The sequence below is a fragment of the Ochlerotatus camptorhynchus genome, unplaced genomic scaffold, assembly GCF_037179485.1.
Source record: "Ochlerotatus camptorhynchus isolate MF236.1 unplaced genomic scaffold, CSIRO-AGI_Acam_v1.1 ptg000498l, whole genome shotgun sequence".
In the NCBI taxonomy this organism is placed as follows: domain Eukaryota; kingdom Metazoa; phylum Arthropoda; class Insecta; order Diptera; family Culicidae; genus Ochlerotatus; species Ochlerotatus camptorhynchus.
Window position 1 is genome coordinate 722,673 of NW_027040983.1, and position 23,857 is coordinate 746,529.

Consider the following 23,857-nt stretch of genomic DNA (forward strand, 5'->3'; position numbering starts at 1 on the left):
ATTCAGATGAAACTATTACTTTAAAAAACTAATCCTGGTTGTATCTCTTTTTCGTTTTCATTCCGGGTGGTGAGCGAACCTGAAGAAGAAGAAGAAGACCATAAGCCCCTTCTCGGAACGAGTGTTTTGTTAGTGGACCTGGTCTGCGATTCAAGGTTGGACTCTGTGATGATAAATATCACATAACAGGTAAAGTAGGCAGGGTAATCTTTATCGAAATGTAAGTATTATTGACAATGATCATAACTAGATTATATGCAAATTTATATGATAGGTACCTGGATCAACGTTGTTTAAACATGCGCATTCAATCGTGACGGCATCTAATTCTGCATTTTAAACCTACCCAACCCTTTTCCTTTCTACAATCCCTGAGCCGCTGGTTCACCATAAGTGTACCTCGCAGAACTTTTTTAACCCCCATGGGTAAAGATGCTGTGTTGCTCACTCCTCTCCCCTTCCCTGGTGTATTATGGATGGTGTGAATATTCACATCGGTGACATGGCCCCTGACCCCCTTGTACATCATAAAATGAAAATGAAAATGAAAATGAGAATATTGGGTGCAAACATTTATATCACGCGTTCTTATTGACTTCGTTCGGTAGCTTTTGAACTAAAGTATCGTAAATGAGAACCATCTTAGTAGGCCCATTTAATCTAAACAACTTCTACGAAGATACTTACCCCATAAAATCAATAGAAACGGAGTAAATATTGTTTTCATGCTAAATTGCCGTTTCGGACCACGAATGCGATGCACCAAGCTTAGGGAAGAAATGCATTTTAAGATTCTGGGATTAGAAAATAATGTTTTCAAAACATACTACTGGGCATTCGAAATTGTGCCCCCCCCCCCCTTTTTAAAACCTGCTTACGCCTGCTTGGTGTTGGACGGTAAAAGAAGGGATCTGCACAACAATAGTCAACTATTTTTACCAATAATTTTATTTTTATTTCAATAACTACAATTGAAAAAAAGTACGCCCTAGCAAAAAGCATATAATAATAATAATAATAATAATCGATAATATAATAATAGTCATGTACCATATAATTTGTATTCGTTTGCATGATCTACAACAATGGATTAAGCTGCCAATAAAAGTATGCCCCCTAATTTGTAATGTAGCTTGCGTTTTTTTTGTCATCGGTTGACAGCAACAAGAATGGAATGTTTCGATTTGTCATGCTCCAATAGTAGGTAATTGTCTTTGCATAAATACGCGCGTTTTGAGGATCAATAAGTTTTAAGCACAATACTACCTTGCGTTTGAATACGTGATGGAAATATGACTTCACACACACACTAGAGTTCACAGTTATTTAAAGATTTCCGTCTTAAAAGTTTTGATGATAACGACGACGAGTAGTAAGAGTGGTGTTAAATCAACGGGGAAGCTTTGAACAGGGATATTGACTTTCAGTTTTCAGTGAGTTTGGAAGACAAACTAGAATGTCTTTTGAAGAGCAGCTTTTCTGCTGTAACCGATAATCTATCATACAGAGCGGTTTGGCAGTGTGCGTAGTAATTTTCACCACACTTAAGCTTCTTCAAGTTCAATTTCCTAAAATTTTAAATGCAATTCTCACATCCTTCAGTAAATGGGATAATATTTGTTGCGCATCGGTTTTTCGATAAGTTTCCAGCCAGCGGTTAAAATGCTATAGTTTGTCCACTACGGTTAGCTTAGCTTGTTTAGATAATTAGCTATTTATGCCATGTACTGATACGTGGCGCAAACTGGTTCCACGATCCGGCCGTGCATGTCCTGCAGGGAAATTTTCTGTATGTGACACGAACGACACATCAGTCTGCCCTCGTATGGATAGCATCGCTTGTCCGGTTCGTCGGTCAGCTGCATTCCGCACTCCTCGCAGATGTAGCAATCGACGTGGAAGTCTTTGTCCATGGCGACTACCCGAACCGTTTCCTCGGTTCCTTCCACCGGGGTGATTCCTGAGGGAAAACCAGAAATAATCAAACCCATACAGAAGATTATTGCAAACGTACCTTTTCCACAGCTGGCACATTTTGGCGCAAACATGCTGTGATAATCGTTGACGCAGTAGATCTTGTTATCCACGTCCACTGTGAACGGTACCCCGTCGAGGCATTCGTTGCAAACGCAGCACCGGAAACAGCCCGGGTGGTAGGATTTTCCCATCGCCTGCAGGATCATTTCCATGATGAGATGCCCGCAGATTGCACACTTTTCCGCCGTCTGTTGGAACCCGGAGTACTGGATTTGGAGATTAAGGGTAGGTTAGAAGGTTGCCCGATATACTTCCCATAAACGCATGATAGTCCCAACAGAATAGGAAATCAAGCAAAGATGTGACTGTTATGTTTTTGTGGGCAGTATAGGGAACGGCAGTGCCGAATTACCATGTAGTCCTCCTCGCAGTAGACTCGGCCATGCACGTTGTAGAAGGCCTTTCCCCGTAGTGCGCGTCCGCATGAACAGCAGATGAAACAGTTGGTGTGATACAGGTTACCCATGGCTTGACAGGCCGCTCCTGCTCCGGTTACCTTCTCCTTGCAGGTGTGGCAGATGCCTGGAAATGGGCGAAGGGAATGTGTTTTCAAATTGTGAAAATCATAAGGGTAGAGAACTACTTCGGCATAAGCGCCCATTTCCGTCTTATCGAGCAGAAACGGCAAATATATCAATGATTTCGATATGAACCAATTATGATTGATTGGTACGGTAGTTTAGTTCAAAATCATAAGAACGCATAATATGAATATTGAGCTAACTCTAAGACCAGAAGGTCCCGACGAAACGTGCTCAACTTTTTGGCTCAGCTCTGGTACTATCTTCGGTCCTAAGCTAATCGATGCACCCCTTGAAACATAGGAAAATCCACTAACCCCTCATTTTATCTGTCAAACTTTCATAGCGAATCAAAACAAACATTGTGTAGTACTAGACTTTTGGTTAGAATGGGGTACGTTAATCGTTTGCTTGGGACCAATAGGCTAGTCAAGTAGTGAGCCAATTTAAAATAGTTAGTTTCGTATTGATTGTTGCTGGTACTTTCTTCGGTCCCAAGCTAATCGATTCACCCCTCGAAACATAGAAAAATCCACTAACCCCTCATTTTATCTGTCAAACATTCATAGCGAATCAAAACAAACATTGTGTAGTAGTAGAATTTCGACTAGAATGGGGCACGCTAATCGTTTGCTTGGGACCAATAGGCTAGTCAAGTAGTGAGCCAATTTAAAATCGTTAGTTTCGTATTGATTGTTGGTAAAGCCGTTGGACCCCGGTTCATGAGTTGATGGGTCGATAGGTAGGGTCCAGGTGTGGGAACTGCCTCCCTGGCGTCGGTAGCATTGGTGCTCAGCACGGAAAACAAATCAAGAAAAAAAAAAACTGTCTGTGCTCCCGTCCCGTCATCGTCAACTTAACGATCTCACGGAGACATGGATAGGGGAGGTTCTGCTGCTCTACCTTTCGACCAATGACAGCATGATTGATGGTAGGCTTCTATCACCGCCCCTCACCAACGTGTGGTGGTAAAAGGAATCCTCGATCCGATTCGCACCTTCCTCAAAACTGTCCTTTGCTCACTTTCTACTATCTAATATACAATTTTCACACTTTCATTTCCTGATATATGTTCACTTTAAGTCTGTTGACGTTAAGTATCTCCAACTATGTAATCGTTCACGTTCTTTCTGATGTTAATGGAACTCAATCCCAGTACTCACCGAAATACTCTCCCTGCTCTTCGTTCTTCTCCATCTCCTCCTCCAACTGCCGAGTAAGCTCCTCGATTTTCCGCTCCGCTTCGGTCGGTCCGGTAGGTCGCGGTGGTGTTACGTTGTACGGCAGTAGGTTCTTTGTCAGACCTTGAATTAAGATTTGCCAATTGAAGAATCGTTTCGAATTCGACGCAACTGGAGCCATGGAGGATACTCACGTTTCCCAGAGCCGCTTCCGGTGCTGAGCTGCGACGGTGTCGGTGACACCGCTGATGGGGCTCGACTTTGCGTCGTCGTCGGTAGTCCGGAGAAGGAACTTTGTGCACTGTTGGGTTTGCTATTGCCTTGTGCCGCCGTGGTTGTCGGAGGAGGACCGGGGGAAGGTCTACCGGTTTGCTGTCGCTCGGCACTCGTGCCGGGTGGTGTGATAGCCATTGATCCGGATACTGTCGTCGTAGGTGGCTTAACGGAGTAGTGCTGCTGCTGCTGGGCTTGACCGGAAGTGGAATACTGCTGTTGGTGTTGGTATTTGCTTCCGCCGGTCATGCAGACGTAGTCGGAACCGTTGATGTCTTCGATGAAGGATTTGCTCAGCGAGCTGGAACCCGATATAGAGCTGCTACGTGATGGGGAGTTAGCTTTGCCCTGTTGGTACTTGATGGCATCGGCTGATTTTGGTGGCTGTGGGAGATTGGGTTTACGTGAATGATGAGGAAGTGAGAAAGTGTTACGAGGTGTGGCACTTACCAGTGAGGGCGCTGTGGCGTGGTTCGGTGAAGTTTGGTAGTCGTTGGGAATAGCTGCAGCGACCGGAACACCAGTGGCTTGATATTTGACATTGGGCAAGTGAACGGGCTGTGGTTGTTGGGGCATTTTGAGTGAAATATTACTGTTGCTCGGTGAGTGGTGGTACGTTCCGGTGGGTGGTCCTTGTCCTGCGGAAACGTACCTGGAGTTCGCACTGGGATTAACGACAGTCGATTCGTAGATGGGTAGCTCTGCTGCATGATACTGTGGATGGTGAGGAACCTGTGGACTGCTGGTGTCATTCCGATGGTAGTAGATTTGTGCGGAAGCCTTGGTTGCTTGAGGTTGTGCCTGTTGACCGGTTGCCGTTTGGAGGTTCTCGTAGATGGGAAGTTGTTCATGCATTTCTGGCGGTTGAGGAGTGTGAGCATAGCGACAAGCACTTCCATTGGACGCTAGATGTGCCATCCCAGATCCGACCGGGACCTGTGGTTGAGCTTTGACATTGTTCGATTCAAATTTTCTCTCGTACATCAGAGTGTCTATCTGTTGTGGTTGAGCAGGGGGGTAGTAGTCTATATTCTCGTATACGGCTTGGTAGCGAGGATCATAGTACTGTGGTGGTTGTTGCAGTTGTCCACTGGCCCGTGGACTGCCGCCACCGGAATGATGGGATGAACCTCCGAGCGAATGGGTGGGGCTATTGCTAACTCGATAGTATCCCACATGCGCAATGTCTCCAGGCATTCGACCAGCTGTCGCAGCCATCATCTGCCCTTGATACATACGGGGATCGTTCATTATCACAACATTACTGGGCCCGATTGCAGTCGACACGGGGACATAGTGGCTCTCCATCTGCATTTGCGTAAGATGTTGTTGACCGCCTCTGGACATACCGTCCAGCATCATCGACTGTGGGGGAGGTACCATCCTTGGTTGGCCTGATCCGGAGCCATCGGCATCCAGTCTCATCTGATGCATTCGTGCTATCAACGCTGCATCGGAAGCTGCTTGCGAATGGATGTGATTGGACATGATTCCTGGTGTGCTGGGAAAATCGATACTAGTATAGCCTCTCTCTGGTTCCTTCTTTCTGATTATGTCTTTTGTTGTTTTTTAGAATACTGATAAATCGACTATCACAAAGGCCTTCAACTGCAGCAGATAGCTACTCACTATCTACTGCATGCTACAGCTTTCTTCCCGTAAATCTCGCAACTCACTCAGCTAGTCATGGTTAAATTTACAACATTCTCGTAGACCGAAAAAGACTTTTAACAGTACTGCTGGAATCTCGAAAATAATTCCTTTAATGAGGATGCTTTCACTGATTTCGCACCAACACACACTGGCACACTTCCGAAAAGCACCTTCCCAATAATATGTGACCATTCACATCGACGATGAAACAACACCCATCGGACGAGGTAAGTACGGCGAGAGCGGAAGAAGAGGGCAATTTTGTTTTCCCTTGACCTCTCTCACTCGTCCGTTTCTTTCCTTACACTGCAGTACTAACAGACCTTTTTGCCTCCGCGATGTGTATACCTACATACACCATGTAAGTTACAGAGTTGCCTTACGCCTTATTACCGGAGAAGACACCTCTTTCGGATCTCCGTTTTCTATCGTCCTTCCTACTCCCGCTCCTATGGCCGCTTAGACTCCCCCGTATGCATCCGTCCCGTTCTGGCACTTTCGGTTCGCTTCTTCGCAATATGAATGAATCAGTCTTTGTTGAGCTCACAGGAACGGGGATCTAATGCGGATTTAAAATCGCGGAAAATATCACCTCAATCGATCCGTGGCGAAATTCCCGCACTCTTCCAGGAATCCAACGGGCTGCGGTAATCCTCTGCTCCCGGTTTGGGTTGGATTTTGTGTGAAAATTTGCACGGGAAATGGGAAGTTTTTCCGCTAAGGGTGGAGAAATCTACTCTGGACTCGTTTTCAATTTTCGGATCAACACGACGGGAGGTACATATAGAGCTGTGGGCCTGCACCCACACGCATACAGCGCATACAGATAGACAAACCGACAGACGTGAGAAGTGCTGGAAGTGCTTCTGGAATTTCGAATGACAGATACCGTGACAGAACGGCGCCAAAGGTCAGTGGTTGGGAAGGTTTAGAAGAAAAGGAACTGCATGTGTATGTGTAGGTGAGTGAAGAACGTATATAGGTTAACTTGCTAAATGCGTGGTGATGATGTGAACCTAGGAGGCAGAGGAGACTACCAACAATCAATACGAAACTAATACCTTGTACAGACATACAAAGTTCACTGTTGTACTACCGTTGTACTGCTTTAAGCTAGTACCACAAATTGTACGTTTTGAGGTACTTGATTAAAGGAGTACAACGGTACTAATTTGTATGTCTGTCTGTGGTATAACGATTTTAAATTGGCTCACCACTTTAGTAGCCTATTGGTCCCAAGCAAACGATTAACGTACCCTATTCTAGTCGAAATTCTAGTACTACGCAATGTTTGTTTTGATTAGCTATGAAAGTTTGACAGATAAAATGAGGGGTTATTGGTTTTACCTATGTTTTGAGGGGTGAATCGACAAGCTTGGGACCGAAGATAGTACCAGAGGTGAGCCAAAAAGTTGAGCACGTTTCTTCGGGACCTACTTGTCTTAGAGTTACCTCTATGAGACTACTGGCTTCTTTTTGTTTGTGACGTGTTCTTCTCTCGCGGACACGACTGTGCAAAATTTATTTCATTGGGGGCGACGCAGTCGACTGTCAAAATACAAGAAAATAGATTGCCTGTTGTACAAATTCTCGAGGGGCACGTAATTGCCTTTTTGACTGCGTTGGATTTAAAGTACAAGGTGTTCAACCATAGAGGTAACTCTAAGACCACTGGGTCCCGAAGAAAATCATTATTATTTTTGGCTCACTCAGTACCAGAACAACGGTCCCAAGCTATGTCACTCACCCCTGCATGTTCTGCATGAATCCACACACCCCTGATGTTATCTGTCAAACTTTCACAGCGAATCAAAACAAACATAGTGTAGTAATAGAATTTCAACTAGAATAGGGTACGTTAATCGTTTGCTTGGGACCAATAGGCTACTAAAGTGGTGAGCCAATTTAATATCGTTAGTTTCGTATTGATTGTTGGTTCAACTATGTAATTAAGTAATTAAAAATGAAAATTAGGTATTTCATGTTATTAAATTTAATTTCGCGTAATCAAAGCAGTGCCAGTGTAATTACTGCAATTAAAACACGTACTTCAATTTGATTACGTAATTAATGTAATTAAAAATGTATTTTCTGTAATTAATGTAATTAAAGTTACACAAATGTAATTAAAAACGTACCCAAATCCTTATTCTTGAACTACTTAAAAAAATTGAAGAAAACCCTTAACACATACTCGAATGAATCAATTTATTCAAAAAATCTTCTTATACCCGAAATAATATATGATTAATGTTTTACTAGACTACAAACATGACCAATTCTGCGAATACTTCTACTAAATTTCTTGAAGCACCATGCTAGAGTTGGAAACTGAAATAATCCACTCGCGACAATCGATTTCACTCTTGTTTTGTACGTTCAACATAATGTCGTATCTAGTGCACTGTATTCGTTGAATAATGCGTTTTAATGCAGAACTAGAATAAAATCGATTGTCACGAGTGGGCTATATCGGTTTACAACTCTAGCGACAATATACAGTGAAAAGGAAGTGATACTCATAATGAGGACCGTGATTGCCGTACAAATGAAATGGGAATCACTTAGTTGTGACGACAAGTCTTCAAATTTTACATTTCCTTAAATTCAAGCAAATCCTCGAGCAAATTTCCTCCCGATTAAAAAATGTTTGAATTTAAGGCCGTTTGAACACGCAGCACAGTTCGACAGACGATGATATTAGCTTGTGCCTGAATTAACAGATTCAATGTAAGATGTGTTTGCATTTGCATTAATTTCCTGATGTTACGCGTGAATTCTTCGATTATTTCAATATTTCTTTCAAACTTAATATTATTATACTAATAATAATTAACAGATTTAAGGCAGAGTTCATTAAAAAAATATAATCAGGTTTTGGTTGCAGACACTAAGATGATTCAAACCAATTGTGTGCTTTTATTTGTATTATCGCCGTCATATGATCACATCCGTATTCAGAATTGACGCGATAGCACTTATGAAATTCGCCTCCCCATTATTCGCCGTTCTGACCCACAAAACAATACTATGTGCAGAACTCCAAACCGATAGGAAACGATGAGTCCCATGTGCACAGGACACGAAATGGTCGTTACCGATCAACTTGACACACTCAAGTTATCCGTGCTGGGAAGACAATTACATACCTACTTGCTGCGATTTTTTCCCGGAAGTAGCGCAGCGTGTGAATGTCCAGCTCTTTCTCTTAGGGGCTGTTCATGAACTACGTAGACAGTTTAATGGGGGGGGGGGGGTTGACAATTATGCACGGCCCATACAAATTATAAAAATTTGGTATGGACAATTGTCTACGCAGGGGGAGGGGGGTCAATAATAAAAAAAAATGTCTACGTAGTTTATGAACAGCCTCTTATCGGCCTCAAAAAAAAACTTCTGATCCTGCGAAATGGCCAGCGAAAGAACTATCAACAATCAATACGAAACTAACGATTTTAAATTGGCTCACTACTTGACTAGCCTATTGGTCCCAAGCAAACGATTAACGTACCCCATTCTAGTTAAAATTCTAGTACTACGCAATGTTTGTTTTGATTCGGTATGAATGTTTGACAGATAAAATGAGGGGTTATTGGTTTTTCCTATGTTTCGAGGGGTGAATCGATTAGCTTGGGACCGAAGAGAGTACCAGAGCTGAGCCAAAAAGTTGAGCACGTTATTTCGGGACCTTCTAGTTTTTGAGTTACCTCTATGGAACTTCCGCCTTTGTCACCGTTCCCGCTTGAAGCCTGGTACGCAGCTAAAAAGAAAACGGAAAAGTAATTTTTGAGGATTTTTCCCAAAAGAAAATTTGACAGCTATAGTCTGCTAAATTTTGAGATTATAGGGAGATGTCGTCAAATTGTAAAATCAACACTTATTAGTGTTTATGTTGTTTAAATGCATCCAAAACATCAGTTTTGCAATAAACGCCAACATTACCTAACGGAATAATTGATCAGACCATTATTCCGCAAGGAAAGTGAAATTGCATTCAGAATGCGCCACCTTCATGTCGATCACGATACTAATGTAATCGATCTTTCCTTTACCGATTTCTTTTGAACTGCGTACTGGGTCAAGCCTGGTACGCAGCTGAAAAGAAAACGGAAGAGTAATTTTTGAGGAATATTCCCAAAAGTAAATTTGACAGCTATAGGGAGGTGTCTTTTGCTAAATTTTGAGATCATAGGTAGGTGTCGTCTAATTTTAAAATCAACAATTATCAATTTTTATGTTGTTAAAATGCATCCAAAACATCATTTTTACAACAAACGTTAAAATTACCTAACGGAATAATTGGTCAGACCATTATTCCGCAAGGAAAATGAAATTGCATTCAGAATGCGCCACTTTCATATCGATCACGATACTAATGTAATCGATCTTTCCTTTACCGATTTCTTTTGAACTGCGTACTGGGTCAAGAAATGCTAATTAAAAGAAATTTCTTTAGCATTGATCAGTTCACGAAGATTTGCCGCACTCTTCTCTCCCCCGTAAGTTTTGACAGTTTTGGGTGGTTTGTTTTGGCTCCCATTCGTTGCTATCTCTTTTACTCAGAAGCAAAATGATAGGGAGCAAAAAGTGAGGTTAGGGACCGTGCACTGATCTATTCCGTGTCCTATCCCGTGTCCTATCCCGTAGCACGTAAAAACGTCATTACTTTTCAGCTGCGTACCAGGCTTCAAGAAATGCTGAGGAAAAGTAATTTCTTTTGCATTCCGTGTCCTATTCGGTAGCACATAAAAACGTCATTACTTTTCAGCTGCGCACCAGGCTTGAACAGGTGCCAGGTACAGAAACCGATCATCGCCAGTCAAACACAGACACATCGGTGAGGTGACAGATGCTTTCAAATACGATTGATTTCTATATTGCTGAAAAAACATGCTTTTGAATTTAATTCAAAATACATATTTTAGTTTTCAACATGTTTTCAATTTACTTTGAATTCATATGTTTAGAGTATAAACAGATTTATTTTTGATATGAATGAACAAAATTCGTATCCGTGGAGAAATAAATAATATTTTTACATGTAAATTTTGTTAATAATCTAATAAAAAACTGATTTTCTTGAATTTTTGATAATTTTTCCCATTATTAAAAAAAAACCGTTTCGAAAAAACTATATTTTCGGGGCGGTAAGCTTCCATACATTTTGGTGTTAAATACAAAGAGGACGTGCTTAACATAATTTTCTATTGTAATTCTGTTTTCGTTCACATCCACCAAATTAAATTCGTTATTTCTTAGGTTGAACCAGTTAGCACAAACAAACATTCCTTTCATTGTCGCATTCTCCGGTGCTTTGACAGAGGCGTATAGGCTTTTTCCCTGCCAACACCTCGGCAGTATTGAAATCCGACTACATTTCCAATCACGAACCGATCGTTGCATGTGAATTGGCACCACAGATTTCCTCGTAGGTCCTGGGAGATGTATGTGACGAAAACGAAAGTAACAGGCTCGAAAACTTTGGTGTCTAACCTGCTATTTCAATTTTTCAGTGTACCACATGCCAACACCACTACTACTAGATTGTACCACATGGCAACACTACTACTGAATTGTACTAGCATTTTCACCAAATGTATTAGAATGTTTTGGTTCTATTTCTTTCACTCTACTCAAAACTGAAATGCATAAAAAATGACAAAATGATACACTCTTTGCACACTGTCAAAGAATCATTGTACACAAAATCAACTTTGTTCAAATCAAAACAAAAAAACTAACCCATCTGGTGGATGATGGCACAAGCTTCCAATAAAATTCTATTACAGTGAACCACATTATTTAAATGGATTTCTTCGCCAGTTAGTCGTCTGTCACTTCGTTTGTGGTCTAACGGTACGCTGGGGGTAATTTTTCGCTGTACATTAATGGAGTTAATGTACTTAATTTATGCGAAATTAATTAATTGTAATTAAAGCTGAAATTTGTACTTAAAAGTAATTAAATCAAAAAAATTCCGACGCTCTTAATTAAAGTAATTAATCATGTAGTTAACTGTAATTATTGTACTTAAAAAGGCTTGCGTAGGAGTTAAAGGTTATTGCGTGCCCCTCGCAAATTCTCGTGATTCTATACGTTCGACCGACCAATCGTCAGGCGCTGGTTCGAGTTTGACAGAAAATAAAAGTCCCCCTATTGTATCCTCTTCCTCTTAGATGTGAACAAACTTGCTTTTCGGCAACGTATCACAAAATCGACATGCATTTTGCAGCTTCGGTATTAAAGCTGGCGCACAATATATAAGTTTCCCGTTTTTTTTTGACAGATAATGCATGGGCTAACTGTCAAAAAACCTGAAAACTTATCCATTGTGCGCCGGCCTTTATAACAGTTAAGGGGGGAAATACAAGTAACACGGCAAAAACTCGACGATTTTCGGATTTTTTTTGTTAGCAAATGAAACAACGCAAACGTTTGGAGTTTTTTTTGCATTAAATTGCTTAAATCTTCCTCTACATTTGAGATTTTTTTTCATTGGTGTGTGACCTCTGTGGCTCCTTGGGGTCACATCGGAAGGAGGTCGCCTCCGGTGGGGATTGGTTATTGGCGGGCGTTATAGAGACCTGAAAAATGGACAAAACTTACTTTTATCAATTGGACCTTATTCAGAAAAGATTTTTGTTCTATGTGAATCTCTAAAACCCAAAAAAAAAACGATTTAAAAAATTTAGAAAAAAATATCTGTTTTTTCGACTTTAGGCAGACCTAAAAATTATTTATTGTTTATTGTCACACATTTAAAAAAAAATTAAAGTAAAATATAAAAAAATCGATAAAAAAAATTTACTTGTATTTCCCCCCTTAAGTTTGCCTTGAGATTAATTCACTTTGAATCCTCTTCCGAATTCCCTTAGAATGCTCCTTGACATTCCTCCCTAGAAATCTACTCATAATGTGCATAATAACTCTTCAGAACTACCTTAGAAATCATCTAAAAATAAAATACGTTGTTGTCTTCTAGATGCACACCCACAGCTATTAATTGAGAGCTTTCGATGCCGATGCTAGTGAATCAGTATACCGAAGAGAGTACCAGAGCTGAGCCAAAAAGTTGAGCACGTTTCTTCGAACCTTCTGGTCTTAGAGTTACCTCTACGGTATAATCATAGAGTATACACACAATTGCATGATGATGCATGATAGTGGTTTACCACCCATTGTAGCACGGAAACTAAGTCCGACAGCAGTGGGCTCTCTTCTCTGTTTGTCTTGATCAAGCTTAATAACCTCTGATTGTCCTCAACATGTCGCTGTATGAAGGGCCAAAAACGGATTGGGTAGATCGATAGGCAAAGTCGCCTATACGCATCTACGGAACAAGAGAATCTCCTTCCAGCAACTTGATCAGCCAATTGGTCAAAAAGACAAGCCCCCAAACAGGAAGATGCCCCAATGAGTGGAGAGAAGAGCTCGCCCTTTATCCACGAAATGTTATCAACAGGGAGTTGGCATTCCCACTCTCCCCGTCCAAATCGCTTCAATCGGATGCCCTGTTGGACCGTCCCTTCCCTTTCATTTATGTATTTCAATGTATATACGAGTTGATTGTAATGATTATTGTCAATAATACTTACATTACGATGAAAATCGTGATACTTATCATTACAGAAATCAATTTTGAATAGTAGACCATGTCGTTCAACAATCCACTCGTTCCGCTCCACTCGTTCCACTCGTTCCACAGACGGGGCTCTGTGATAAAAACATCTTCTTCATCATGTTCGCTCGTCACCCGGAATGCATGCAAATGGAAAAGAGATACAACCAGGATTAGTTTTTTTTTTCAATAATCCTTGTTACACATTCTCTATCTTATCCTTTCTTTTCCAGTGTTTATAATTTCTTTTCCTCGATCTTCTTCCTCTGTCGATACACCATCTGAAATTTCGCTATCCTCATTATTATAAATTTCTTCCACTTTCTTTTTTTTAATTTTTCTTTGTCCTTAGCTAGTTCTTCCCATTCTTCTATATTAAGTTCTTCATATCTATCTGATTTAATGATTTTCTCCAAGTAAGGCTTGGTCTACCCTCTTTTTTCTTGTTGAATTTGAATCTATACGCTTGCAGTGCAGTGGATGATTCATCTCTCTTCTTCTGATATGTCCAAAATAACTTATTCTGCCTACCCTAACCCGTCTATTTATTGTTTTTCCTGCTAAAATTTTTCTTGCATTAAATTTCATATTACTTGGTTTTTTACAGCTATTAAAAATGTTCCTTAGAATAATTTTTTCGTAGTTTGCTAGTGCCACCCTGTTTTTCTTTGTTAATACCGCTACCTTAGTATAATAACGCTGGTGCCAAAACTGTATTATATATAAGCTTTCCTAATTCCCAGCTCGGATGAAATCTTGTACAAAAATCTACTACTAATCTTGAAGTTTTCAGAGCGTTTGTAGATCTATGCCTATTGGTTAATTTCCTGTTTAAGGTTGCTGTCAGACAAACTCCTAAATACTTAATATATTCACTAGTTTTAAAAGCAGTTCCATTAAGCATTAATTCGTTTGGCTGTACTGCTTTGTCATTTGGGTATCTGACTAAAATTTGACTTTTCTCCCTATTGATTTTAAGACCTACTTTGGATAGCTCCTCTTCTAGTACTTTAAGAATATTCTCTAACTCATTTATACTTCTTGCAATTATTAATATATCATCGGCAAATGCTAAAATTATCGGCAGTTTTAAGCAATCTACATCTATCAATTCTTATTCAGGAATATCATAGAGTATACACACAATTGTACAATCATACTACTCTCAGGGAAGTCAAGAAATTTCCCAACCCGAAAAATTCCTAGACCGAATGGGGAATCGAACCTAGCCACCTCCAGCATGGTCTTGCTTTGTAACTGCGTCTTTACCGACTGAGTTAAGGGTGCCCCTGATAATGCATTGGCAATTTGCAAAAAAGTCATCTTGCACCGGGGGTGCATATTATCCCATCTTAAGGCCCAAGCACATTAGATTCGGATCGGACGCGTTGCGGCAAAGTGACAGCTAAATCTATTGTCTAACTGTCAAATTTACGTCAACGCAACGCAAACGGATCTAATGTGGGTGGCCCTTTACACTATTAACTTACTGCATTGCAGCAATAACAATATTTTGAGCGCTTAGTATTCCGCTTTGTTTACTACTACAGTAGGCTGTGAAATTTGAAAAAAAAAACATACGCAAAAGTCACGTTGTGGTGATGTGACTCTCCATTTGATTTGCACAGAGAGTCACGTCACCACGACGTGACTTTTCTCACTTCTCTAGTAACAAAAGTCACTTCGACTCTCGGAATAACCCCCAGGGTATCGGCGAACACATCAGAAACGCTGCAAACAATATATGCTTTATAAAGCGGCTGTTGGAAATTTTACCGAGCTAGATTAAGTGTATATACACTCTGTATGAATTGTTCAAGGTTTTCAAGCGTTTAGAAGCATAGGTGCTATTCGTGGTGCATGTCGTTTGTTTAATATAGGGATAATTCAAGTACCTAACACTCTTCAAGTGCGTGGCATTAAGTACTGAAATGTTTAACTATTGAGCAGTTTCACGCCAAATGTCAGAATCAGAAAAACTCGACCTTCTCCGATGTGTTTTAAGGTTCAATTTACTTTGATGCTTTTTGGAAAATTTCAAAAGCAGTTTTTTTCCGACGCATTATTTCAGAGCTTTTGCACTATTCGATTCCTTTTGATATTTTACACAAAATGACGCAAGCTTTTTGCAATCTAAAATAATGCGTCAAAAAGAAAACTGCTCTTGAATTTTTAAAAAATGCATCAAAGTAAATTGAACCTTAAATGAAAATTTCTTTTTCTATTTATGTTTTCATCATTTCCTAATTTTGGCAGTTAGTTGCAAACATTATGAACTTCACTGCTACAAAAAATAAAATTTTAAAAAATGAGGTTTTTGAGAAATTATATTTTTTATAACTAATCTAATTTTTTCATCGAAATAAACAAACATTATCACAGTGTATATTTTCAGAATTGCCAAATTAATATCTTCAACTTTGCTCAAGACACCATATCAATCGAACAAACCGTTTCGATGATATTTATATTTTAACTCATTAGTACTATTTTTACACAGGAGAAAATCGAGGAAGATAATCGTTAATCACAGTTAGGCGCCTATGATTCAGGAGTCCAGGAATCGGGACTCTAGAAATTTAAATAATAAATAATGGAGAACGAGCAGAGCGAGCAATGGGCACCGGTAGCCTAATTGAATAATTTTGTAACACTTCAATGAGGGGGAAAAGTTTCCTTCGAAAGCGTGTGAAGCGATGGCATCAGAGCATTCCACGCATCAAACCAATCCATTAATCATATCAATTAAGGCGGCAAAGGTGTAATAATTGCAATTAATGGTCGCCGCAGGGCAATTAATCCTTCACTAATGGAGCCAACTCCATTATGCATTTGAGAATCACCGGTAGGTTATCAACCTGCACGCGTTCCGTTCGGAGGTGTCAAATAACAATCAAATTGTGAATCGATTGCCTCGCATAATCTATTACGTGTGCGATAGATTTATGAAATTGTTACATTGGTGGATTGGCGGATCAGGCGGTGTTTTGACGTGTGAAACACTTCTTCGAGAGCTTTTGCGCTTCTGTAGGGAGCGTTTTGCCGGCTCTCAGCTTAGTGTTCTAGATGCACTTCCACAGTTACTAATTGAGAGCTTTCTATGCCAACCAATGCTTGAATTAACAATGTTACTATATGCAATGGCAATCACACTGATACTCCTTGTCCAGGGAACAACATGTCATAAGCGCCCTACTAGAAAATATTGACAATGACAGGGCAAACAGCCTTGCGTGGGTGTGTTATGATTTACGGGAAATCGACGTCATTGTTTACATTTTTGATTTGGACCCATCACATCGTAATATCGTGGAAGATGAAGCAGCCTGCGGTTGAAGTAAATTACCACGCACAATTAACCATTTAGTCAAGCTTCTGTCACTGCTGTTCTTTGTGACGACATCTAATTACGTATAAACTGATTTCCGTTAGTTGTTATCAGAGGCAGTCAAAAAACCTAGCAATCTCCTTCACAGATTTTAAAATCACATACAAACATGTCTGGTACCTTTATATAGGGAAAATGGATGTAATGTCGGCCAAAATGCCCCTAATTTGAGTTCATACATAAATTCAGCAATCGACTAAATTTTCAATAGCGACCAAAAATATCCAATGATGCGTTCATCTACATAAAATTGACAAATAGCAGATTTTGAGCGATTGGCCCAATCTTAGATCTATAGGCCAACATTAGATTCACATCCGTATTCTCTCATTTTAAGCATAAGGAAAGGAAAAAAAAGAGGCTTTTAGGAATGCAAAAAAGGAGGGACTTCGGATGTCAATCCTTAATGCATGAATAAGGCTACTAACAGCTGGAGATTTTTTTTTTTAAATTGTCGGACAAATTGGGCCGAAGGGTCTTCGATCTCTATGAAACTTCGCCCATAGGTAGAGTTCATAGGTATATCAACAAAAGAAAATTAAAAAAAAATCAGAGTTGCCAATTTTTCCGGAAAACTTTAGTTTAAGTTTTCCGATTTTCTCGGACACCATCAACCAAGGCTGCTTCCACTCACTAGCTATAAAAAAATGTTTTTCGGAACTATACAATCATTAGATGATATAATGGTATATTGTACTTATAAGTAACAAGAAGAGGATGTAAAGCATATGTTTGACTCATTAAACCTGGCAATTTCGCTTTCAGAGCGTCACAATCAGCGATCTTATGATTCGTAAGCGATCACTCAGAGTGAGCGCTCACGAGTCGTAAAATCGCTGATTGTGACGCACTGAAAGCAATATTGACAGATTTATGTGTCAAACATATACTTCACGACCTCTTCTTGTAGCTTACAAGTACTAATTATCATTATACCATCTCATGATTTCATAATTCTGAATAACATTTTTTTATAGCAAGTGAGTGGAAGTAACCCTGCCACCATCTTAAAAAAATCATAGCTTTTGTACTAAGCATTGCACAGCCAAAGTCAATTGACCAAACATACTTGTAATTTGGTCAGCTATTGATAAAAAAATACAGCTTGAAACAATATTCTCATGAAAACTTTCACCATTAACGAAAATCCAAAAGAAAATCTGTGGGAATTATCGTCTGTATGATGGATTTTCATCAAAAACATGTTTTCATGTTTAGCGGCACCGGTGGTGTAGTGGTAAGCGTGATTACCTCTCACCCCAGCAGGCCTGGGTTCAATCCCAGTCGGCGCCGCCGGGATGTTCTGAGGCATAACATCTCTGATCACGCCTTCCTTCGGAAGGGAAGTAAAGCCGTTGGTCCCCTGTTCATGAGTTGATGGGTCGATAGGTAGGGTCCAGGTGTGGGAGCTGCCTCCCTTGGCATAATAGCATTGGTGCTCAGCACGGAAAACAAGATCGACGGAAAACAAACCAAAGAAAAAAATGTTTTCATGTTTGGAAATTTGTAAGCTTTTTTTCGGTGAACAGTTCTCGTTCCTGTGTGACAGCTTTAGCCGACAAGACAACAATCAATATGAAACTAACGATTTTAAATTGGCTCACTACTTGACTAGCCTATTGGTCCCAAGCAAATCGACTAGCGTACCCCCTTCTAGTATAAATTTCAGTACTAAACTATGTTTGTTTTGATTCACTATGAAAGTTTGACAGATAAAATGAGGGGTTAGTGGATTTTCTTATGTTTCGAGGGGTGAATCAATTAGCTTGGGACCGAAGATAGTACCAGAGCTGAGCCAAAAAGTTGAGCTAGTTTCTTCGGGACCTTCTGGTCTTAGAGTTACCTCTATGGACAAAATGTACACAGTTTCATTTTATCCGTTACCAATTGCATGCCTTTCGAATGTAACTCAAACATATTGTTCTGAGTAACGCATTGCAAAGATTTCCTCACTCCTTTGTGGCCATCTATTTTGACGGTATTACAGCAATATGCTTGAACGTTGTAGTACGCTACATTATAGTCCTGTGGAAGTATAAAATTTGTTTTAGTGTTAAATGTCTTGGAACTGATTAATTGAAATTTGGAGTAATTAAGAACTTACGTAAATTTGGCCTCGAATTTGGCTTCCTGCAGAATAAACAAGGTGAATACACTTGCGTCCGATTGTTAACACACTATTTGATAAATTTGATGATGAATTCCTATATAACAGTCAGTAACTGTTGGGACTGATACTTCAACGAGCTTTAGCAACTCTCTTTATTCAAATCAGGTAATATCTATATCTATACCTAAAAACGGGTTTTAACGGTGTGGCGACGATCACCCGAACGATCTGTTTCATAATGTCGACCAGATCGTTTGACTTAGACGTTTCAACTCGGCCGACCCCTTGATTTTAATACAATTTAATTTGATTTTAGATAGATACCATCTTGAAGTGTTCACCGACAAAAAGCCAATGATTTTTTTTAAATAAAAATCCATGATACAGACGATAATTTCCACAGCTTTTATTTTGAATTTTTTCTAATGGCGAAAATTTTCATGAGAATATTGTATCAAACTGTATTTTTTTTTATCAATAGCTGACCAAATTTCAAGTAATTTTTGCTAATTAACTTTGACTGTGTAATGCTTGGTTCAAAAGTTATGATTTTTTGAAGTTAATGGTGTCCGAGAAAATCGGAAAACTTTAACAAAGATTTTCCTGAAAAATTGGCAACCCTGATTTTTTTTAAATTTACTTTTTAAAATACCTATGAACTCTACCTATGGGCGAAGATTCGTAGAAATCGAAGACCTGTTCGGTAATTTAAAAAAAAATCCCCAGCTTTTTCAGTGCCAGATACTCTATTCTGAAGTCTGTGAGAGAGAAATCATAAATCGTGTTTCATCATGTTAAGAGATTGAGCTCGTGAGAGAGAATTTTCTCTCTGAAATATGATTTTTTTGGCTCTCTGGAGACTGGTAGGAAAGCGGGTAAAGAATGCATGGGAAAACACGTTTTTATTCAATTGTAGCTTGTTTAACAATAATTCCCGGAAAAATAAACTGAACAACAAAGAACACTAATGATTTCTTTAGGTTGTCGTTCACTTTTTTGGACCATAAATGCTTCAAAAGCGTACTATTTCCACTTTTACAAATTGCTATATGAGTCATTCCATCTCAAGTGACCGAGCAAATGCATCGACCCTCTCCGATTTGAACCAACATTGGTGAGTCTACTTATTTCAGGCCAAAATTAAAAAAAAAACTAAAGTTTTGGGCCAATCGGCCAACTCCTCGGCTCAGGGAACTGCCCCCCTTTTTGTCGATTTTTAATAGACACAAATTGTCATTTTTACGTTTCTCTGTAATCAATAAAGATACAAACGACATTGGGTACCCCTTTTCGAGAATTTGTCGTTATTGTTTGTGATTCGGGAGTGCACCAATTGGTCGTTTAAGTCATAGTGTGATTTATTGGGATTTCGCGAGAATAGACAGCGTTTCCGATTAAGACTCGCAGATCTGGCCGGATGGAGATGTGCTACTAATTGAACGGTGAAAGGTTAGGGGAGACAAAGAGAAAGAATAAAAACATGTCTTTGGTGAGAGATTTCCTGGAGAACAAGGTGGGATTGAAGAAGGAGAATAATGCAGAGAAAAACGAACAGTGAACCTTCCGGATATCAGTGCATGGTGGCCGGAAAAAAATGTTTACGATAGCTGCTTAGATCACCGCGGGCACCTGGTGGCATTGCGGAGGCAGAGTTTGGTGAGATCAATCTGATTATAAATCAATTTTATCTATTTCCATATACCTACTACTAAATACGTGCCAGTTTGGTAAACTTCTCGTTTCAAAATCTGGAAGTGTGTTTGCAGTACCATTATCCATATGATAGCGGTAGTGTTTACATGCGGGGCTTGTTGTAAGTGAAAGTAACCTCGGAATGGGCGTGACTCTCCAGACATTCTGAAATAGGTCGCTGGATCTGCAATAAAGCTATCACCTTCTAACTCCCGGACTAAAGCTGCCTACTATGACCATAAATGCGACATTGTAGAGAGAGTTCTTCCATAATAGTGGGGGTTAGAGGGAATACACACATACACACAAAAACGAGATTGGGCACCCCTTGTGAAGCATTTTAAACGTACCGTAAGACGAGGTGACATTGAGCCAAAATTGAAAAATTAATTATTGATGCAAATGAATAAACAGAAAATGATGACTAGAATAGTAGGGGAAGTCTTGTGAATGTTGTGAGGAAGGTAACACAAAAATTTGTTTCCCCCTAGAGGCAGATCACTTGTGGTACATTTATTATAACAAAAAAATAAATAAATTCATTTTGACCAGAAACAAAAAAAATAAATGCATTTTTTTGTAGCGCGATGCTCTAAGTGACAGTTCCTACCAAAACATTTTGTTTTCCACATCGGTTCGCTCAAATCCACACTCTTGACTCGAGAATTTTTTTCCTGAAGCTTCTCGACCGAGAATGCGGAAAAAATCCGTCGAAATTATCTGTAACCGATGGGAGCATCGAACGCAATAAACTCTGATGAAACACACTGGAACCTCCGTTGGCAGCACCGAAAATCTCCATCGAAATCCGACGTGAACATTTGAAAACACTGTCGAATCTCCCCGGAACATCCGTAACATACAAAATATCCACCGAAATCATGCTATGGTATTCTCAAACGAAATCGTGCAGAAGCTGCCTCCGGAAGTTCCAGTGTCAACATCGAAAACCTCATCCGAAATCGTGCTAAGCCTGCGAGAAAACCTCGTCAAAATTCCGTTGAACCTTCGTTGGCAGCATAGCAAATCTCCACCAGAATCTTGTGGACGCTCCTTCACCGAAAACACGAGGAAATGACTTAGAAATTTCCTGAAACATCCGATGGTAGCACCGACAATATCCACCGAAATCATACTTCTCGACCGTGCACACCAGAAAAACTCTCCACCGAAATCGTGCAGATCCTCCTCCGCTGAGAAAAATCCGTCGAAAATATTTGAAATCTCCGCTGGAAGCATCAGAAATCGTCACCGAAATCGTTGTGGAACCTCGTCCGCCATGAACGCAAGAGAATGCCATAGAAATTTTGTATTTTCGCATTTTTTTTAATTGGTCATCTCTAATAAAAAAAAAAAAATACCACAAACGAACGATAACCCAAATGATTGAACTATTCCGCAAATGGTTTGGATGATAGCCCAAACACGTCGTTAAGCAAATTAACCATAACATTTTTATTAGGGATACTGTATGTAATTGTTATTGTTATTTATTTAGTCAAACGTAATTCGTAAATAACGTAATTTAGTCAAACGACGAACAAGAAAAACTTTCCTAGAACCTGCGTTTGCAACATCTAGAACCGTCTCCAAAAGAATTCATGCAGAACCTCCTCCACCAAGAATGAGAGAAAATCACGTTTGCAGCATCCAAACTCTTCACTGGCCGAAGCTCCTCCGACGACAATGCGTGGAAACACCGTCGAAACTCCCTTGGCAGCGCAGTATATAAATTCTCTAGTCCACCGAAATCGTGTGGAGCTAGGTGTGGTTAGACGATTTTTCTCTTCATGTTTTGTTTGTATATCTTGCTTTGTTTTGACGTTCAAATCCCACTGAATGGTTGATGTAAACGATGGAAATTAAATGCATTTTTTTTAATTAAATACATCGTCAATAAGCATTTTAAAAGTGAGACGCCCCTAGGTTTCCCACTTACGATACAATCAAATTTGGTGATCGTTATTTTTCTTCACTATTGCCAACAAAATCTGATCTCATCATTTGGTTGTACTTAAAGATAGAAGGATCATATCTTCAGTGGGCTGACTAAAAGTAAATTGGTACGCCCCTCGCCCGCCGCTAGCACGCATCTAGTATTTGGAATCGAAAATCTTTGACAGTGGTTTGTTTACACTTCTATAGAGAACAACTGGTGCAAGTTTTATCAAAGTAGTCGATCGCGTTCATAAATAACGTCAAATGGAACTCGAAAGAATAAAAAATATTGTGCACAAACACCTGGAAAATCCGGAGTGGTCCGGTTCCAAGCTGGCTAAAGTGCTGAAGATGCCGAAAACAACAGCTTGTCGAGTGCTCAAAACCTACAAGGAAACCCAAAGTGTGGAAAGGAATCAACGGAACTACGAACAAACTGGAACCAGGGATCGTCCGTTGCGCAGCAAGGTGTTGAGGTGCGTTAAAGCCAACCCCGGTCTTTTGATCCGAGATGTGGCCAGAAGGTACAACGCCCACTTTAAAACGGTGCGGAACACCATTGCCAGGGAAGGATACAAGTCGTACAAAGCCAGTAAACATCCATCCACATTAAGCAGAATTCCGTGGTCAAAAAGCGTGCAAGCCTCTTGTACGACCGTGTTTTGACGAAACATAAGGGCTACAATTTGATCGATGACAAAACATACGTCAAACTCGATTTTAAGCACCTTCCCAGTGAAAAGTTTTATATCGCGACTGGACGTGGTGATGTGCCGGGAAGATTCAAGTTCGTGTTTGCCGACAAGTTCGCGAAGAAGGCCATGATTTGCTAAGCGATTTGCAGTTGTGGACTGAAAACGGAACCATTCGGCACATCCTCGACGACGACATCCCAAGTTTACATCGAAGAATGGCTGAAAAAGTGTGTGTTGCCGTTCATCCGCAAGCATAGGAGCAAGGTCATCTTTTGGCCCGATTTGGCCAGCTGTCACTACTTCAAGGCGGTTCTGGGAGTGGTATGCTGCCAGCAAGATCGATTTTATACCCAAGCTAATAAATCCTCCGGATTGCCCGGAATTTCGACCAATCGAAAAATACTGGGCAATTTCAAAGCAGCGACTTCGACGAAGCGGCGCGGCAGTCAACGACATCCAGCAAATGCGGGCAAAATGGAAGAAATGCGCTGATTCCGTGTCCGTTAAGTAAGTAAGTAAGTCAGTATGTAAGGGGCTTTTCATTAACTACCTAGACAGTTTTTTGGGATTCTTGACCCCTGCGTAGACAATTGTCAATACATTTTTTTTTTTAAATTTGTATGGGCCGTGGATGATTGCGTAGTTTATGAACAGCCCATAAGTAAGTAAGTAAGTAAGGATTTCGGATGATTAAAGCCACAATTTCAGCTTCTCATTACTAATTCTACTTATAATTATATCGACTCGAAAC

General features: G+C 40.1%; 1 protein-coding gene across 1 annotated transcript; it reads right to left on the reverse strand.

The window, feature by feature from the left end:
* Positions 1 to 1,564: 1,564 nt before the first annotated feature.
* Positions 1,565 to 6,439, reverse strand: jub (LIM domain-containing protein jub). Its single transcript, XM_065235592.1, has 6 exons — positions 4,463 to 6,439; positions 3,934 to 4,396; positions 3,722 to 3,862; positions 2,390 to 2,559; positions 2,015 to 2,243; positions 1,565 to 1,960 (listed from the first exon to the last, which is right to left on the reverse strand). The coding sequence occupies exons 1-6, from the start codon at positions 5,498 to 5,500 to the stop codon at positions 1,716 to 1,718; spliced, it is 2,286 nt and encodes a 761-aa protein (XP_065091664.1). The 5' UTR covers positions 5,501 to 6,439; the 3' UTR covers positions 1,565 to 1,715.
* Between the last annotated feature and the right edge of the window lie 17,418 nt (positions 6,440 to 23,857).